This window comes from Lissotriton vulgaris, chromosome 1_1 (genome assembly GCF_964263255.1).
Source record: "Lissotriton vulgaris chromosome 1_1, aLisVul1.2, whole genome shotgun sequence".
In the NCBI taxonomy this organism is placed as follows: Eukaryota; Metazoa; Chordata; class Amphibia; order Caudata; family Salamandridae; genus Lissotriton; species Lissotriton vulgaris.
The window spans coordinates 1,321,946,486-1,321,966,588 of NC_141685.1; the positions used below are offsets into that span (position 1 = coordinate 1,321,946,486).

General features: G+C 48.8%; 1 protein-coding gene across 1 annotated transcript in view; it reads left to right on the forward strand.

Annotated features, from left to right (window-relative positions):
- Positions 1-20,103, forward strand: part of SLC4A8 (solute carrier family 4 member 8) — a 675,897-nt gene that overhangs the window by 491,613 nt on the left and 164,181 nt on the right. Inside the window, exon 15 of the mRNA XM_086965936.1 lies at positions 19,599-19,704. Within this exon, the coding sequence (XP_086822062.1) occupies positions 19,599-19,704 (106 nt within the window). The remainder of the gene's footprint in view (positions 1-19,598; positions 19,705-20,103) is intronic.

The window sequence follows — 20,103 nt, forward strand, 5'->3', positions numbered from 1 at the left end:
TCGTGCGCCGTGATGACGTCGCTGGAGTACATAGACGCCGCCTCCGCGCGCTGACGTCAGTTCTTCTTTTTTCCGCGCCAGTGGACGCAGATCTGAAGAGCAGTACTCCGGTCTTTGACCAAGTTTTTCGATTGTTTTTTCACTTATTGTGCCTGATAGGATGCCTGGGTTCAAGAATTGCGATGACTGTGAGCGCACGATGTCGGTCACGGATCATCATCGCCTCTGTCTCCGGTGTCTGGGCCCCGACCACGACGTGGACTCCTGTGTCGACTGCCGGGCCCTCACCAACAAGGCTAGGCGGGAGCGGTCCCGCAAGCTACTGGAGCTCCGGGTGTCGGCCCCACGTCGGGACCGGGAGCGGTCCTGGTCCGGCCGGAGGTCGAGAGAGCGTTCGAGGGAGCGGTCGCGGAGCCGCGCCGAGCGTTCCGGAAGTCGACACCACTCGTCAGGCTCGTCAGGTAGGAAGCACAAGAAGTCGGGGCGTCGTCATCGTACCCCCGACTCCCCCCGACGCTCGCGCGATGCGGCCGGGGGCTCGGGTGACCCCAACCCCGCGGCTCCGCGAGAGTCGCCGGCGCGGCCTGCCTCATACCCTCCGGTCCCTGGGCATGGCGCGACGCCTGAGGAGATCGAGGCGTTCCTCATGGCCATGCGGGCGCTCGCTTCTCCGACGGGGCCTACGGTGCCTTCGGGCCCAGTGCTACCGTCTGGGGGCCCTGGCGGTTCGGGTGTCCCTGCCTCGGCACCGTCGGGTGCTCCGGCCCCGGCGCCGCCGACGGCTCCGACCCCGGCGCCGCAAGGGCCTTCGGGATCGGCGCCGGCTGGTCTTCCGGCCTCCCCGGCGCCGTTGCCATCGGGGTTGCCCCCGACGCCGCCCCCGCGCGGCGCCGGTTCTCCAGTGCCGGCTCCGGCCGGCGGTGGGGTTCCGGCGCCGGCTCCGGGCGGCGCCGTCCCCTTACCTTCTCCGACGCCGGACGCGGAGCCGGACGGGCGTCGCTCGACGCCGGTCCCGGAGCCGATGGGGCCCATGAACCCCGAGGAGCCGGTCTTCATCATTGACTCCGAATACGGAGAGGATGAGGAGTACGGTGAAGGTTGGGAGGGGTCCGAGGACCCTCTGTCACGCGAGTGCCAGTATGACCCGGACTGGACAGGTGACTTGGGGGATGCCAGTGGTTTGGACGACTCTCCTAACCCTGGTTTGATCTCTCCTCCTTCCGTGGCATCGGTGGAGGGAGCTGCCTATTCTGTGGTGCTGATGAGGGCTGCCAAGGCCTTACACCTTGAGCTCCCCGTCGCGGCCGTGAGGCCTAACATCCTCACCGAGGTCTTCAAACCGCAGTCATGCCCACAGGAGCCACTGCTGCCGTTTAATGAAGCCTTGTCAGACGTTCTGTTGGGCACGTGGTCCAGGCCCGCTTCAGGTGCGCCTGTTGATCGGAACGTGGCCAGGCGCCACCGTCCTTGTCCGGACGACCCCAAGTACCTGTCTACCCACCCCACTCCTGAGAGTCTGGTGATCCAGGCCTCGACCTCCCAGTCTGCATTCCCGTCGGCCCCGCCCGACCGGGAATCCAAGAGGTATGACCAGTTTGGCAAAAAGGTCTTCTCGTCCATTAGTTTGGGCCTGCGGTCTTGCAACACCGCTTGCCTCTTGGGCCGCTACACCCACTCTGTGTGGGATACGGTCGCGGAACTGCTGCCAGAATGCCCCATGGAGGTGCGGGCAAAACTCGGTCAAGCTGTGGCTGAGGGCCGGGATGCAGCGAAATATTCAATTCGGTGTGGTCTTGATACGACCGACTCGCTGGGCAGAGCTATGTCAACGACGGTGGCGATTCGTCGCCACGCCTGGCTGAGATCCGCCAATTTTTCGGCTGATGTCCAGAATACTTTGATGGACATGCCGTTTGATGGCTGTCACCTGTTCGGTGACAAGGTGGACCACGCGCTGGAACGCTTCAAGGACTCCAGGGTCACGGCCAAGTCCTTGGGTCTCTCGACCCAGCGTCAGCAAACGGGTTCGTTTCGTCCCTTTCGTGGCCAAGGAAGGGGCGCCCCCACACGTGCTGCCAGCCACGCGCCGCAACAATCCTTCCAACGCGGTGGCGGCCGTGGAAACCGCCGTGGTGGCGGTCGGGGACAACGGCGGGGTCAGACCACACCTTCCCCCGCAGCATCTACCCCAAAATCCTCCTAGTCCGTGCTTTCGGCCCCATGTGACGCCAGTGGGTGGCAGGGTTCGCCATCACCACGCTCACTGGCGCACGATCACTTCGGACAGGTGGGTGCTGCAAATCGTCCGAAGGGGCTTCACCCTCCCCTTCGAGACCTCTCCTCCAGCCATGCCACCGCAGAGCCACCGTGTGTCGGGGGACCACTTGACACTTCTGCAGGAGGAAGTTACGGCCCTCTTGGCCAAGGGGGCCATCGAGCGCGTTCCTGGGCCAGAAGTAGGGCGTGGTTGCTATTCCCACTACTTTCTGGTGCCCAAGAAGGACAAGGGGGGCCTACGTCCTATCTTGGATCTAAGGAACGTCAACGGCTTCCTCAGGAAGGAGAAGTTCAAGATGTTGACGTTAGCTCAGGTCTTGGCTGCTCTAGACCCACAAGACTGGATGGTAGCGTTGGACTTGCAGGACGCCTATTTTCACATCCCCGTCCTGCCGGCCCACCGGCGTTACCTGCGGTTCACGGTAGGCCTGGAGCACTTTCAGTTTATCGTGCTCCCCTTCGGCCTTACCAGCGCCCCACGGGTGTTCACAAAGGTGATGGCGGTGGTCGCAGCCCATCTGCGCAGGTTGGGGGTTTCAGTCTTCCCCTACCTAGACGATTGGTTTTTGAAGGCGGGCTCGCCCCAAACAGTCGTCCACCACCTTCAGATGACGGCAGACCTCTTGCACGACCTGGGGTTCTCCATCAACGTGCCGAAATCACACCTGTGTCCCTCTCAAAAGCTCCTTTTCATCGGAGCGGTTCTGGACTCGGCGCAGTTTCGGGTTTATCCTCCGGAACGGCGGGTTCGGGATATTCAGGCTTTGATTCCCATCTTTCAGCCGCTATCCCGAGTCTCGGTCAGGTTGACGCTGCGGCTGCTGGGACTGATGGCTTCCTGCATCCTTCTGGTGCATCACGCCAGGTGGCGGATGCGGGCTCTGCAGTGGGACCTGAAGTTTCAGTGGGCCCAGCATCAGGGCAACTTGTCCGACCACGTCTTGATCTCGGAGGGCACTGCGAGACAACTGCAGTGGTGGCTTACGGACCGCGATTGGGTCAGGGGCAAGTCCCTCTCCCTTCCCCAACCGGAGCACGTTGTCGTGACGGACGCGTCCCTCCAGGGCTGGGGTGGCCACTTGGGAGAGGCAGAGATCAGAGGCATCTGGTCTCCGGCGGAGTCCCGGCTCCATATCAATCTGTTGGAGCTGCGGGCGATTCGTCTGGCACTGAAGGCATTCCTCCCCTTTGTCAACGGGAGTGTAGTGCAGGTGTTCACCGACAACACCACCGCCATGTGGTACTGCAACAAACAGGGCGGAGTGGGGTCGTGGACCCTTTGCCAGGAGGCTCTGCGCCTCTGGCAATGGCTGGAACGTCAGGGCGTGACTCTGACGGTTCAACACCTGGCAGGTTCTCTGAACGCCAGGGCGGACGAACTCAGCCGTCGGTGCTCGATGGATCACGAATGGCGTCTGAACTCGGACGTGGCGCAAGGCATCTTTCTGCAATGGGGAGAGCCTTGGTTAGATCTATTCGCCACAGAAGAGAACGCGCAATGTCATCAGTTCTGCGCGTTGGAGTTTCCAAGACGGCACTCGCACGGCGACGCCTTTCGGCGCGAGTGGAGTTGCGGTCTGTTATACGCCTTTCCGCCTATACCACTTCTGCCCAGAGTGCTGAAGAAGATCAGGCGCGACCGGGCCCAAGTTATCCTTGTGGCTCCGGACTGGGCTCGAAGGTACTGGTATCCCGAGCTACTCAGCATGTCAGTCGGTCCCCCGATCCGCCTGCCCCTTCAGGAGGACCTTCTGTCGCAGCAGCAGGGGACGGTCCTCCACCCGAACCTGTCCAGTCTCCACCTCCATGCTTGGAGATTGAGCGGCGGCAGTTGAGGCCATTTGACTTGCCTCCTGAAGTCTGTGATGTTATTCTGGCAGCCAGGCGTCCCTCCACTAAGTCGGTATACGCCTGTCGGTGGAACAGATTTGTGGCATGGTGCACAGCAAAGGCTGTGGACCCTCTTTCTGCCCCTCTTTCGGAGGTTCTTCTGTTTCTTCTTTCTCTTGCCCAGCAGGGCTCTGCTCTGGGCACTATCAAGGGCTACCTTTCTGCCCTTTCAGCCTTTTTGAGGCTTCCTGATCAGCCTTCTTTGTTCAAATCCCCGATTGTAACTCGATTCTTGAAAGGCATCACTCACATGTTTCCACCTGTTCCGTTTGTGATGCCTCAGTGGGATTTGAACCTGGTTCTCACTTTCCTGATGTGTGCTCCCTTTGAGCCCCTTCATTCTTGCCCTCTCCGTCTCCTGACTTTAAAGACGGCTTTCCTGGTTGCCATCACCTCTGCCAGGAGGGTGAGGGAGCTCCAGGCTCTTTCTGTCCAACCTCCTTTCCTGTCCATTCATCCTGACAAGGTGGTTCTGAGGACTAGACCTTCTTTCCTGCCCAAGGTTGTTTCGGCCTTTCACATCGGGCAGTCCATCACCCTCCCTTCCTTCTTCCCGCCTCCGCATCCTTCAAAGGATGAAGAGCGGCTCCATCGTCTGGACCCAAAACGTGCGCTTTCATTTTACATGGATCGCACACGCCAGTTCCGGGTGGATGACCAACTGTTTGTTGGCTACGTGGGTGCGAAGAAGGGACGGGCGGTTTGTAAACGAACCATCTCTCGATGGGTCGTCCTCTGCATCAAAGCGTGCTACTCTTTGGCTCGGAAGGAGCCTCCTGTTGGGCTGAGGGCCCATTCCACTCGGGCCACGGCGGCTACTACTGCCCTGGGCCGGGGAGTCCCCTTGCAGGACATTTGCCAGGCGGCTACGTGGGCCTCGCTGCACACCTTTGCGAGGCACTACTGCCTGGACAGTCAAGTCCGGAGGGATGGCTTCTTTGGCCGTTCTGTCCTCCAGGACTTTCTGGTGTAGTTTTGTATTGGTTCGCAGACCCACCACCGGGGTTGGTATTGCTGGGGTATGTATTCTAAGGTAAGGAATCTAACACTAACGTGTTTCTTTCAGATGAACAAGTTACTTACCTTCGGTAACGATATATCTGTAAGAAACATTAGTTAGTGTTAGATTCCTTACCGAACCCACCCATCCTCCCCGTTCTGCGAACTGATACCTAGGGTTAAGGTCATCCCTTTCAGGGCCCTAGTTTTTACATGGCACCAGTGTTGGTTCTCTCATGGCTCTGCGTCTCCTGGCGCGGAAAAGCTGTGTGCAAAGAACTGACGTCAGCGCGCGGAGGCGGCGTCTATGTACTCCAGCGACGTCATCACGGTGCACGACGCCGACGACGGACGCGGAGCCGCAGGGGACGCCTGCAGACGACGCCTACCGACGCGCAGGGGTACTGCTACGCAAAAGTTTCCGGATCCAGACTGACGCCTGGGGGATATTCTAAGGTAAGGAATCTAACACTAACTAATGTTTCTTACAGATATATCGTTACCGAAGGTAAGTAACTTGTTCGTATGTTGTACAATCCTGTTAAGGGGACCCCCACACCTCCTGGCCATTTTGCTCCCCCTTCATGTCCCTTTGAAGTGATCCAGCTAGACTTCATCCATATGGAGCGATGCAATAACCTGAAATACGTTTTAGTTGTGGTTTGCGCATTCTCCCGATGGATTGAAGCCTACCCTCTCAAAGACAATACTGCCCTGTCTACTGCGAAAATCCTACTGAAGGAATACTTTCCTCGGTATGGAATGCCCCGAATTGTATGGTCTGATAACGGAAGTGAGTTTGTAGGGAGTGTGATGAAGAGTGTGTGTAAGGGCCTTGGAATTAATCAAAAATTCCATAGCGCCAATCATCCCCAGTCAGCAGGTTTGGTTGAAGGGTATAATGGCACCCTTAAACTCAAACTAGCTAAGATTCAGGCTACGACTGGTCTTTCGTGGCCTGACGCTTTGCCCTTAGCCTTGTTGTCAACAAGGGCGACCGTACACTCCCGAGTAGGGCTCAGTCCCTATGAAATAGTGTTCGGCCGTCCTGCGAATGTTTGGGGGGTCCCTAGACCAAGTGTGTTTTCTGATCTTGAGTACCCAATGTTGATTGATTATCTTCATGATCTGACTGCTAAACTGAGGTTAATTCACCAACAGGTTTACGAAGCACTGCCGACGCAGACGGAGGGTCCAGGCCACCAGCTCCAACCAGGAGATTGGGTGGTTACTCGAAACTTCGCTCCCAAAAAGAATCTTGAACCCCGCTTCACTGGCCCTTTTCAAGTCCTCCTCGCCACGAGAACTGCTGTCCGTTTGGAAGGGCGCAAAAACTGGGTGCACGCCACCCATACGAAAAAGGTACCTATACCTTTACCGGCAGACTCGTGGGTGAGGAAAGGCATTGCTTCGTCTGAAACAGAGAAATTCCAGACATTTGTACCTTTTAGTGACGCTGAACCTGCTGGAGAATCCTCAGTGCAGCAGAACGACATTGTTGAACATTTGTCATCAAAAGACTCAAGATCTGAACAATCGACTGATCAACAGAATTCTGTTCCTTCATCGGATCCATTGTTTGATGAACAGACACGTCCTGGGAAAACTCGATACTTTTTGCGATCCAGCACCAAAGACTAATAAATTTTCGTTTTGTCCCTCGACATCTGCATTATCCCATTTGCCACGATCAGTCTAAACACCCGTATAACTGTGATTATTTTTGTAAATATTGAGTTTCGTTCCATATATGTGTTTTTACTTCCACAGCTAAGAGACTTTACATATATTTGCGAATAAGATACCTTGCATCCAGGTGTACCGTAGGGCCGCGCGTGTACTTCCTTCTGGTTAGTAGGTCTTGACACTAGGTCAAAGACCGTCGGTTCCTGGGAACTCCTAGGGATTGACTACTGCTACACAGAACGAAGTGCGTCAAGAAACGTTGCGGACGGTTTTAGGGGATGGCGTTTTCGAAGCTGATGGATTTGGAAGAAGCTCAGGCGCAAAGATTCAAACTACAGCAGATAACTCGTACCAAATGTTTTATGTTTCAAGTGTTCCTTCTGTTTCTGGTTCTTTCTTCGTTATTGGCGGGTGGGGTGTATTACATGATACCGTACTTCCTACCCTCTGCCATACCTACTCCTACTTCTGAACCTAAATCTACCTCCACTGCATCCCCTCATTCTTTCCATATCTTACCCGAACACGAACAGGCTAGACGTGCGGAATTCCGAAATAATTCCTTTATTCAGCTCCTTCATCAGCATCAGTTAGTGGTTAACACTACTAATTGTTGGGTGTGTGGGTTAATGCCACATACCACGGATAAGGGAATTCCATATCTGGTCCTTCCTTATAGTTCCCAGGGTTCAGCTCGAGCATTTCAAACAATGTTTCGAAGTGCACTAGATTCTTACCCCAATCGAGAGCCACATCCTTCCCACTCTGGTCCTGGTTCGTACCAAAAACCTTTGACTATAGCGATAGATGATTTAGATAGGGATATCTATGAACCGTCGCTCATCCCAGAGGAAGAGGTACAAGCCTATAGGGTCCTGAGTAAGGTCGAGTATAGTGCGCTCACTGATGAAAAACAGCTTAGAAGCTCGCCTCCGATATGGGTCGTACCCCACCTTGGTAATTTCTGTTTACTGGGTCGTGGCCGAAGATCGAGAGCTCGTCTTGGAGAGAGTGCTTGCTCCGAGACTTATATCCTGCCGATGCTCTCTTCCCCTGTGTTTCTGGCTGCCGAGGGTACATACTTTGTCTGCCACGATCGTGCGTATACATGGTTGCCCTCCAATTTTGTGGGCTCATGTTATATCGCAAATCTGTTGCCTCCGACGTTCACTGTTGATGCAGACTATCACAAGACTAGAGTTGTGAGAGGCGTGATTAGCGAAGAGGACACTGCCGGTCAAGAGGCAGGAGACTTTTTCAAGGGTTTCCTCCCGTTTTGGGGACCTATGGTCAATAGTAGGAACCTGAGACAATTAACTCGAGTGGTGGAATCGACAGCTAATATCACTGCCAGTGCCCTTGGTAATATCACCACAGAACTTCAGGCGGATAGGCTTATGACGTTACAAAACCGTATGGTTTTAGACGTGGTCTTAGCAGATCGAGGTGGAGTATGTAAGGTGATCCATTCGAGCTGCTGTATTTTCATTCCAGACAACGCTCCGACTGTCTATCAAGCCATCTCAAAGTTGCATAAGATCTCTGAGTCCATACACGTGGACGTAGGGGATTGGACGTTACTTGGGTGGTTTTGGGGCCTGATGTCGACTTGGGGTTGGAAGATTCTGATGATCATCGGAGTTGTTGTAGCGTTTCTGTTCACGTGTTGCCTTTGTGTGCAGTGTGGTCCTGCCTTATGTGACCTCTGTGCTACGACGTGTATAAGACAGCCGCCTGTTACCAAAGGAGCTCAGTTGGACAGAGTTATGTTGCAGCAACATCTAGACGGTCTGATGAATATCGAGTATGATTCTGACTAGTGCTTGCCTACATGAGGGCAAAAGGAGCGTCTGAGGTTCCGTGACGATCGTAAGTGGTGTTTTCGACTCGCACGAATATGGTCGAGTCTGGTATCTATGAACCGCAAATGACGAGTTTAGTGGGTGTGCGCAGTGTCGCTGTGCTAACCTAAACCGTTCGTTTGTTTCGTGGGTTTCTATCTGTACCCACGGGTTCCATCTTAGATACGGCATCTATTTTGTCTCTTGCCCTCAAGTAGCCAGCGAACGGACGCTGTCCGCTTCGCGACCCTGGGATTCCCAAGACTCTTGCGGAAGACACGTTTCCTTTGAAAGTGTCTTTATGATGAGGGGGATGATACTGTAAGGCAGATGTCCCCGCTCGAGGCACATCTTGCCGTGCCGGTCTATTGTCTTAGCCGTGCATCTCATTAGGCACGTCCCTTCGATGCCTGCGGTTCGTGTTTCCCGATACCACCCCTTTTACATCCTTTCCGATCTCCCCACTGTTTCTGCCTTCTTTTGCACCTGTCCTTGTTCCTTCTTCGATCTGTTTACTGCCGATTGGAATGTACTAATGGTTGGAAGATGGGTTTTTACAGTTGGGAACCACCGAATGTTTCTGCACTTATGTTCCGGACCTTGAATACATCAAAGCGACCCCTCTTGGGGATAATGATGGGAACCAAGTTGTAAACCTTTGTGTACCATGTTAACGTATGGGAGAAAACTGTATAAAAGGAGCGATCCACAGTAGCAATTTGAATCAAATCCCGCGAACTTACATGCTGTGTACTTCACGTGACTTCTGTGTTCCCTGCAGTAAATAAACCTCGAATCTTTGACGCCGAAGGAAGTGTCCCGTGTCTCTGTCATTTGTACGCCGGAACAGGTTACCCACGAAGGTTTCAGGTGTTGTCCCCTGGCACCGCTGGGTCTTAAATAACCCAGTCCTTCACCACTAGCACAAATTACACACTATTTGGCACTGCCTTTACTACCTCCGTTTTAGGGCTTATGACGGCATAAGAAGGAAGGAAAGATAAGCACAGCTCTTAGAGCAATGTTTAAGTTTTGTAGTTTTCAACCCTTGCTCTTCTCTTATCTCTCAGCAGAAAATGAAAACCTTCAATGGGGCTGCAGGTGAGGCCATGGGTCAATCTGGTGATGTCTTCCAGATTAAACCATTAACTACTTCAATTCTGCTACGGCTGGGATTTGGTGAATTGACTTCCATGGTGTAGTCCAGACCCTTGGGTGTGTGACACCCTCCTGCAGACCACTCCTCTATTTCTGGTCCCTTTCCTGCCCTAACCAAAATCAAATATTTTGTGAGAGTCTACATTTTGTTCAAGGAGTTGCAGGTTTATAATTGTAGCTCCTAACAATGCTTTAATCCTTAGTTAGACAGTTAATTTATATTTATGGGAAACCAATGTTCTGGGAAATGCTCAACTCACTGCCACTGAACACTGCTGTCTCTTTCTGACAGCCAATGCAGCTTCTTGTCTAGTAAAAAAATCCCTGTGGAATATGCTGCCTTGGAGATCAGCATGATAATTTCTTTGGTATCTTTCCTTAATTTTCCGACATAAGCCGTGCTTTTACTGGGATTCCCTCTGGATATAATGGCCTTCAAACATTTAGGTCCTCATTACAAGTGGGCTACTATTTCCTGACCCCTTTACAAACTCCTTTTTGTGCATGGATTTGAATTACAAGTTATGTAAATATTATCACACCCATTAGCAGCTAGATGCAATTAAGTTTACATACCAAGTTAAAGGTAAACATCCTTTACCACGAAGTTTTTACCACGCGGTACCTTTACCACGCGGCCGTTACAACGCAAGTCGTTACCACGACTAGCGCTGGAGGGCGCTAAAGGATTAAAAATAGTAAATTTACTATCCCAACACCTTCCCTGGGGTCCACGGGGACTGGTGTTAGAATAGTAAATTATACTATTCGAAATCCGCGCCCCCAACGCAAGTCGTGGTAATGACTTGCGTTGTAAGGGATGCGGTGTAAAGGGAGGCGTTGTGACGGTACGCGTTGTACCGTCATACATCCCAAGTTAAATTTCGGTAGATCAAACCTGCCTGAATTTAATAAGGGAAAAATGCCCAGTAATTGCCAGATCAAGTGAGTTTTGGTGCAGTAAGCACCAAATTTTGCTTGCTGGTCCAAAAACTTGTAATAATTGCTATTTATCGCGCGTTATACATTCTGACCTCTGCTGTTAGCGATGAACAGGTGAAATAAATATATAAATTTTCTTTGGGCCATTTTTAATGAGACCTTAGTGACCTACAACACTGGATACCAGATCAGTATAATTTGGGAATAATGTAATTAATTATGTAGTATACCATGTACCTTATAGCTGATAGAGACATCTAGCCGCAGATTCCTTAACTTTTGAATTCTCCCCAGGCGTCAGACTGGATATTGAAACTTTTCAGCAGTACCTCTGCACGCTGGGGGATGGTGTTGTACAACTCTGTGATGATGTCAACTTCAATTGCTTTTTTTAGAAACAAGGGGAACCCAACGGATAGCTAAGGACCATGGGTATAACTGCGTTATGGAAAACAAAGGTGCCTAGCTTATTCAACATAAATGCAATACAGTATAGGAACACAATGGAATACTATACGATTAAGGTTTCCTGACCCAGCCGGGAAAGGAATTTATTCTCAAGAAACAATGTCCAATATACAATACAAATTAAATAGCATGACACAAGCCTGTGCCGTACCGACAAAGGAAAAGGAAAAATAGGAGTAGAGTGAAAGGGGTGTTTTTCAGGCAAAGGAAGGGAGCAAGAACAGGGCACTGTAGACAGATTAAAGATCACTGACAGTGTCGCCTGGAGTGGAGTATACACAATCTCATTTGTAAATATTGTGAGTGTAAACCCACTCATGGGTGTCGACGTTTCGATCCCTATTGCTCAACAAGATACATGGGATCATCATCAGGACTTAGAGATAAACAAAGCATGCCTGAATGTAATAAAGCCTGTTAGGAGAAACAAAAAAGATAAAGAGTTTTAAAGGTACCACTAAGAAGTAGTTTACACATGTCTGCCAACGTTGTAACACAGTCGAATTCGCAGTGTGTGAACAAGTGCAGGGTGTCCGTGCCAGGTAAGAGAACATAGCAATGCTATTTTGACAATACTCGGAATCGCAGTGACATGCGTGGTATGCTGCGTTATCGGACTGTGCAGTGATAGTGATAGTTCGTCTCAGGACATGGTGGTGAGTTGGGATTCTCATTGTGCAGTGGTAGTGCAATTGTTGGGTCGTTCAGATAGTTAAGTGGCTACGAGTGGATAAGTGGCTAAGGGTGAGACGCTCTATGACCCCTTTTGTTGGACTGTTTAGAAGGGAAATCAATGGTTCATACCTCTATTATTCGAGGTAAGAAGCCTCACGTGGGAGGTTTCCTGCACTTCTAGGTTTTTCTGGCGGAAGTTGTCACGCCAGGCTGGGGGCACAAAAAAGTGGAAAATGTCAGTTGCGAGTCCACTTGTTTATTGAGCAGAGGAAAGCAAGCTATAAATGTTAGAAACATACCACGGGGTTGTATGTCATGGAGGCCCTTATTGGGATCCAGTCGCAATGTTAGTTTTTAACAATTGAAAAAAACTCGTTACCCGTTTTCGTTTTCGTCTGGTGGCCGCACTGAAAACAATTGTAAACGGGAATCCTTGTAAGAGTTTTAAGGATTGGATTTGGTTCAGAGTGTTAAAAACAGGGCCTGGAGGCTCCGAGCAATAGTAGCAGGGCGTGGAGGGACCTACCTTTTTCCACTCTGCGTGAGAGCGGGGTACGGGATTTAAAGTGTAGGCATCAATGGCCATACACGCAGTGCACCAACAGTGTGGTGTTCAGGCGCTGAAATGAATAAGGGAGATCAGATCAGTGCGCGGCTCAAAAAGTGGGCCATGACAGGAAAAGCTTTCTAGTTCTGGGTTACTTACTCAGTCTGAATGACGACTTGCCTCTGCTGTGGATACTCGGTCAATGCCGGTTCCCTGCAGCGACCAGTGTGTGGGAGCGATTTGTATACTCCCTCACTGGTCACGTGATTGCCGCTGTGGAAGCCATCTTGGAAAGGTGAGAGAAGGCATTGGTAGCAGCCATCTTGGAGTGGATAGCTAAGTGGGCTGACCATTGGGGTGTGGGGGTGCGTGGGCATATTAACAGTGACAGTGACATTGTGACAGTGAAAAGTGACTGGTGTTATAATTAACATTAAAATAGTTTAGCCCCAAATGTCCAGTTCCATTTTTTCTTTTACATCTTAGTCATCTCTTCATTACAATACAACCATTTAAGGAATTCGTCTTAACTATCTGAACGACCCAACAATTGCACTACCACTGCACAATGAGAATCCCAACTCACCACCATGTCCTGAGACGAACTATCACTATCACTGCACAGTCCGATAACGCAGCATACCACGCATGTCACTGCGATTCCGAGTATTGTCAAAATAGCATTGCTATGTTCTCTTACCTGGCACGGACACCCTGCACTTGTTCACACACTGCGAATTCGACTGTGTTGCAACGTTGGCAGACATGTGTAAACTACTTCTTAGTGGTACCTTTAAAACTCTTTATCTTTTTTGTTTCTCCTAACAGGCTTTATTACATTCAGGCATGCTTTGTTTATCTCTAAGTCCTGATGATGATCCCATGTATCTTGTTGAGCAATAGGGATCGAAACGTCGACACCCATGAGTGGGTTTACACTCACAATATTTACAAATGAGATTGTGTATACTCCACTCCAGGCGACACTGTCAGTGATCTTTAATCTGTCTACAGTGCCCTGTTCTTGCTCCCTTCCTTTGCCTGAAAAACACCCCTTTCACTCTACTCCTATTTTTCCTTTTCCTTTGTCGGTACGGCACAGGCTTGTGTCATGCTATTTAATTTGTATTGTATATTGGACATTGTTTCTTGAGAATAAATTCCTTTCCCGGCTGGGTCAGGAAACCTTAATCGTATAGTATTCCATTGTGTTCCTATACTGTATTGCATTTATGTTGAATAAGCTAGGCACCTTTGTTTTCCATAACGTCAACTTCAATTGCGACATCAGTGGAGTCATATAAATCCCCATACACAACTCCATCCACTCCTCCCCTTCTTTCCAGGAGCGGGGGCATCATTGGCCCAAATGAGAGAGTGCTACAATTCTCTGCATCTTATCTTTGGGCACGCACCTTCCTCTGGAGCAGTGTAGGGTGCCAAGAAGGTGAGAAGAGCCACACTGCTGGATACGGCCTTGGTGCAAGTTGGGCTGTCAGGGTTTATGGGTGGATGCCGGCCGGCCGGCATCGGCCGACATGGGCCCAGTGCCAGTGCACAGCACTTTCAGTTTCCACATTTGGTGTCCATTCTTGATCGGCGGACTCTGGCATTGACGTTGGCGGTGAGGATCGAAGTCTTTTCTCCTCTTCCGCTCTATGTCGAGGCGTCGCATTCTCGGCATCAACCGGCATTGGGTGTGGAATCGGTAGACTCAAATGAGGAGAATGTTGTTCCACTTTCCTCTAATGGTGGAGCTTCCGGAAGTCACCTTTTAGTGGGTGAAGCTGAAAATTCTGGGCTGTTACAGCCTATTTTGGAGACTTGTCCAACTCTTGAAGAGCCTGTACTCCCATATAGTGAGCCCCTGTATGACACACTATTGGGAACATGGGTCAATCCTGATAGTCAAGTCAAGTCAAGTCATAACATTTATATAGCGCACTACATACCCAGAGGGTTTCAAGGCGCTTATGAAGGGGAGGTGGATTATTTGTCAAATATCCACGTTTTAAGCTGCTTTCTGAACGCTAGGTGATTCTGGGTGAGGCGAAGGTAAGCGGGGAGTGAGTTCCATGTTTTGGCAGCCAGGTATGAGAAGGATCTGCCTCCCATGGTGGTCTTGTTGATGCGAGGTACAGTGGCGAAGGCTTGGCTGGAAGAGCGAAGTTGGCGGGAGGGGGTGTAGAAGGATAGTCGGGAGTTGAGGCAGTCTGGTCCGATGTCGTAGAGTGATTTGTGTGCGTGGGTAAGCAGTCGGAAAGTGATCCTCTTATTGACGGGTAGCCAGTGGAGGTCTCTAAGGTAACCAGAGATGTGTTCGTTGCGTGGGATGTCTAATATGAGCCTGGCTGAGGCGTTTTGGATTCGTTGTAGTTTCTTCTGGAGTTTAGCGGTGGTACCTGCGTAGAGGGTGTTTCCGTAGTCCAGTCGGCTCGTGACTAGAGCGTGGGTGACTGTTTTCCTTGTTTCAGAGGGTATCCAGCGAAATGTTTTTCTGAGCATGCGAAGAATGTTAAAGCAGGAAGAGGATACGGCGCTGACTTGTTTGTTCATTGAGAGTGAAGAATCCAGGATGACGCCAAGGTTCCGTGCGTGGTCTGTCGGGATGGGTGCTTTTCCGAGGGCTTCCGGCCACCAGGAGTCGTCCCATGCAGAGGGGGATTTACCTAAGATGAGGACTTCTGTTTTGTCTGAGTTCAGTTTCAGACGGCTTTGTTTCATCCATTCGGCGACTTCTTTCATTCCTTCGTGTAGGTTAGTTTTAGCTGTGCTGGGGTCCTTGGTGAGAGATAGGATAAGTTGAGTGTCATCCGCGTAAGAGATGATGTTGAGGTTGTGCTGGCGGGCGATGGCCGCGAGGGGGCTCATGTATACGTTGAAGAGGGTGGGACTGAGTGAGGATCCCTGTGGTACGCCGCAGATGATTTCAGAGGCCTCGGATTTGAATGGTGGGAGGCTGACTCTCTGGGTTCTTCCGGTGAGGAACGAGGTGATCCATTCCAGTGCCTTTCCTTGGATTCCGATGTTTCTGAGGCGCTGTAGAAGGGTGCTGTGGCAGACTGTGTCGAATGCTGCAGAGAGTGGTCTCGGTGGTTCGGGCTATATCTCACAGGCACTTGCCTGCTCCGGGAGATCCAGCTTGTCTCCTAATACATCATACCCCTCGTAGTTTGGTAGTTCAGGCTGCTACAGCCTCACAAAATATGGATTCTTTACCTAAGGTTCCATTCGATAGAGATTGTAGGAGACAAGTTTTGTGTGGTAAACATATAATTTTCTTGTCTAATTCTGCTTTAAAGTCCGCTAACATGTCTTGTGTTCTTGTATGTGTTTCTCACGCTTTGTGGGATTCCTTGCAGGCTATGTTGCCAATTCTTCTGGATAACCTCCAATCTAATCTTGAACAGCTGATTCAGGATGGACAGCAGGCAGTTAAGCTGATTATTAGATGCGGCATGTATACTACTGATTCAGTCGGACGGGCCATGATATACTCTGTGGCACGACGGCGTTGGGCCTGGTTGGGCCTGGTTGCAGACCTCCGGATTTTCAAAAGCTGTCCAGGTTTCATTGGTCGATATGCCCTTTGATAGTACCCATCTTTTTGGTGCCAGGCCGACTCGATTTTACAGTGATTCTATGATAGAAGAAGTGAGGCAGAGTCCTTACTTCTCTTTTTCTAATTATATACCTATTCGTTTTGTTGTATGGGGGAATATTAATATGTGGGTTCTTACATGGCCATGTTATGGCACTACCATGGTGGTATAAGTTCTGCCTGTTGATGACACCTGATGTGGTGTTCCTACGGTTAGCAGATATTATTGTTTCAACAGTTTCTTTTACAGGTTAAGTGGTACAAGGATACCTATTGCATAGGTTGTTCCCTTCCTCTTTTCTCCTCTGATGTTGGGCTTCATGCTCCAGAGTTAATTGCTTGTGATGTTTCTTCTGGTTATGAAGTTTACCTATACCTCATGTTTCTTTGGAAGCAGTTTCATATGCTGGTATGCATTACTGTTGATTTTCGGTATCTCTTATAGGGACTTATTGCTTATGCCCTAAGGGAGACCTTTTATGTAGAGAGTATGCTTCTTCTTTACACCTACTCCGAATTTCCACTTCAGTGCAATTTTGGGACTGTTTCGCCAATATTTCCACAAGGACTTTATTGTTTGATAGATCCTTCATTTCAGTGCAATTTGCTTTGAAATCAGGGGTTGCACGAATTGATTTTGTGTTAGGTGATTTCTGCAAATGGTAGGCTACCCTGTGAGTGAATTATGCCAATTTATCACGTTGTGCATTCTTTGTCTGCAGGTGGCTTTTGTCCCTTGATATGCATTTCTCTTTCTTGGAGACGCTACATGTGGCTTGTTCAAGGGTTCTATTTTGTATACTTGAATGATTATATTCCTAATGCTTACCTCCATTTATGGAGGTCCTACGGTCTATTTCATTCTCAGAACATCGTTGTTCCGCGATCACTGCTTATAAGGTTATCTGGAATGCAGTGTCAAAATATTTTGACCCTACTAGGTTAGCTTTTACAGCCATGTCCAGCATTTTCTGGGAGGACTTCTTCTTTCCTTAAAGAGAATGTTCACATTCCATATCTCGTTTTGATATTTCGATGGGTTGTGGTGTGCTTCATTATAACCTATTGGGACAAGCGTGGTCGTAAGTGTTTGCTGTTGGCCAGGTTTTATTTTCCTGTGTTTTCTTGTAGGCTGATTATATTAACAGCCTCTCAGGATTCTTTTGGTCAGTTGTTATTGTCTTAATGCTAAGTCACCCACGGTGTGTTATTGAAGGGGTGCTCTTCCTTTCTTTTGTCTATTTCGATTTTCTGTTGTGTAGGGATCATGGGTTGTTTTTTCAGTTCCATTTTGTCTATACGGGCAAATAGCATACACACAGGTGTAATGTATCTGTGTTGTGCATATTTAGATATAGCTTTGCTATATACAATAAGACAGGATATATATTATAGTTTTTGCACATGTTATTACGAGTTGCAGTTTGCCTCTCTCTTCACTGTAGTTTTATCTGTGACTGTATGTTATATCCTATATATATATTTTACATTTATGTATTTTATAGTCCTCTCTTTGTGGCATTGATGTCTCGATTTTAATTGACCAATGACAATCCCTGCTTTAAGAGCACTTGCCCTTTAAATAGAACTCCCTCCCAAGCTGGCGTCATGTGACCAAGGCCTCTGGGCAGGCCGAAACGTTATGCTGGCGGGCGAGCTTCACAAAATAAACTTCTACATTGCTCACTGCAATCTGGGTCGGCTCCTCTTTCCTTAACGTGTTTGAGCTCCAAGCTATATATATATTATGGATATATGTATGATGTATGTATGTATGTACATGGAGTATGAGCTATATAGATTTGAACATTGTTTGTTCATTATTTATGACAGATTTATGTCTAGATAATTGCCATCTATCCGTCTCCAAGGGTTCTATGTGCTGTGGGACCCATGTAGTGTTAATTTTATCTAATGATGTTTTCAAAGGATACGAGTTTGATTCGCATTAGTTCTTGTACTTGGTTTGGTCTTTCTGACCGTACTGTGATTGTGTTTATTCATATGGGCTCTAATGTGGATGTGTTCTGGAACCGTTTTTTATAGATTTCCTTCAAATGCTTACTTACTGGTGTAAGGAATGTAAGTTTACATGCCATTCGTTATTACCTTTGGCCTTTCTAGGCCATAGGTTAATTTCACCCTTTAGCGGTCATGTACCACGGTCCTACTGTTGACTGTTGTTCTCTGACACAGTGTTATTCTGCTACCCTTGGGCTTGATTTTTTCCATGCCTGTAGAGTTATATTTTAAATAGATTGCCTGTGGTCCTTGCCAGAGTTTTTATAAGGAGCTTATGCTCTTTTTAATCTAATTCCTATATATGTGTGGTCTATTGTTAACTTCGACCTGCTGGTTCTCTCTCTGTGAACTTTTGTAGGATTAGTTTGCAGACCCTCCTCCAGGTGGGTATAGCTATGGTAGTTAATTCAAAACTTAAGGAATCTGTGGCTAGATGTGTCTATCAAATGAACAAGTTACTAAACTTCGGTAACACACTATCTGGTAAAAACATAGTCTAGCCGCGGATTCCTTACCCTACCCATCTTCCCCACTCTGAAAACGATTTGTAGTGGAAGAGGTATTTCCTTTTACAAGCCTGGTTTATACACCGTGGTCAGTGTTTCAAGTAGCTATGTACTTCATCAAACCATTTGATCTGTCCTTATGGACCTTGTCTGGGTTTGAGGATTTTACCCTTTTTCAGTACAGGTTTTATGCACCAGTGATCGCTATATGATGTAGTTGTGTGATTCAACTAACCTTTTGGTCTTACCTTGTAGATCTTGTCTTGGTGTTGCCATTGAACTCATTACTGTTTCCTAGTTTTTGTTTCAAAGATACCTTAATTTTTGTTGGCACAATGTTCTCAAAACCAGTTTCTATTGTGGCTCCGCGTTATGGCCCGTAAGGTTTCACAGATGAAACTGGAGTCCACGCACCGGAGTGGACTTATGACTCCACTGACGCCACAATCGGAGTCAACGTCATCACGGAGTGATACAACGCCATGCCCCGGTGCCCAGAGATTCGGCTGAAAAGTATCTGGATCCAGTCTGACACTTGTGGAGAATTCAAAATGTAAAGAATCTGTGGCTAGACTATCTCGCTACCAGATAAAGTGTTATCAAAGGCAAGTAACTTGTTTGTTATTACAGCTTGGTTTTGCATTGTAGTCCTAGAGCCTGCGTTGATATTGTGTGGCAACACCATTACTGTGTGTCAATATTATACTAGGTCCACCAATCTTAATGAGTCCATAAGAGAGGGTTTTGCCATTTCATATATAGAGTAAATCCCAAGATGGGAGCTCTGTGCAGCACCAAGCAGTGTAGTAGAGACTTAACTAATGGTGGGTGTAGGTGGTGTGCTTGACATCACTACAAGAAATTCAGAGTCCTAAGTGTATGAATATTACTTGTCACTAAATGTTACTCTACTGAGCGCCCTCGTTTTTTGACAGAAGTGTAAAAACGAGATCCAACAATTTAAACTGTTTTTTTCTCTTTAATAGTTGTAAATGCACCGAGCCCGAAAATCCAAACAATCACACACTGAAGTACTGGAGCGACCACAACATCTCTGCCTCTGAAATGAACTGGTCCAACCTTACTGTTAGCGTAAGTCTGTGGCCTGTCAAGGCATGCGAAGATGGATGACTTGAAAATGACACTAGTGTGGACATCCACCACAACACTGATAACCCCCTGTGATGCTGTGCATTTAGTTCTCCTACTGTAGATTATTTCACTCTCTGTGGTACTGTTAATGTTGACCCCTGTAGCATGCATTCTTGTCAGTGTACTCACAGTTGACACGAGGACCTTTATGTTCCATGATATAATTCCAAGCATTTACAGGTTTATCTAAAGAGATATGATTTAGTGTTAACCAATGAATGTTAAGCAGTTGAAAAACAGTCTTCCACCAACCAACATCTCCAATGATTAATCATCTCTTGAAATTCCCACTGCACCATATAGCATAAGATACATCAATGTATGTTCCTATTTGGTAAG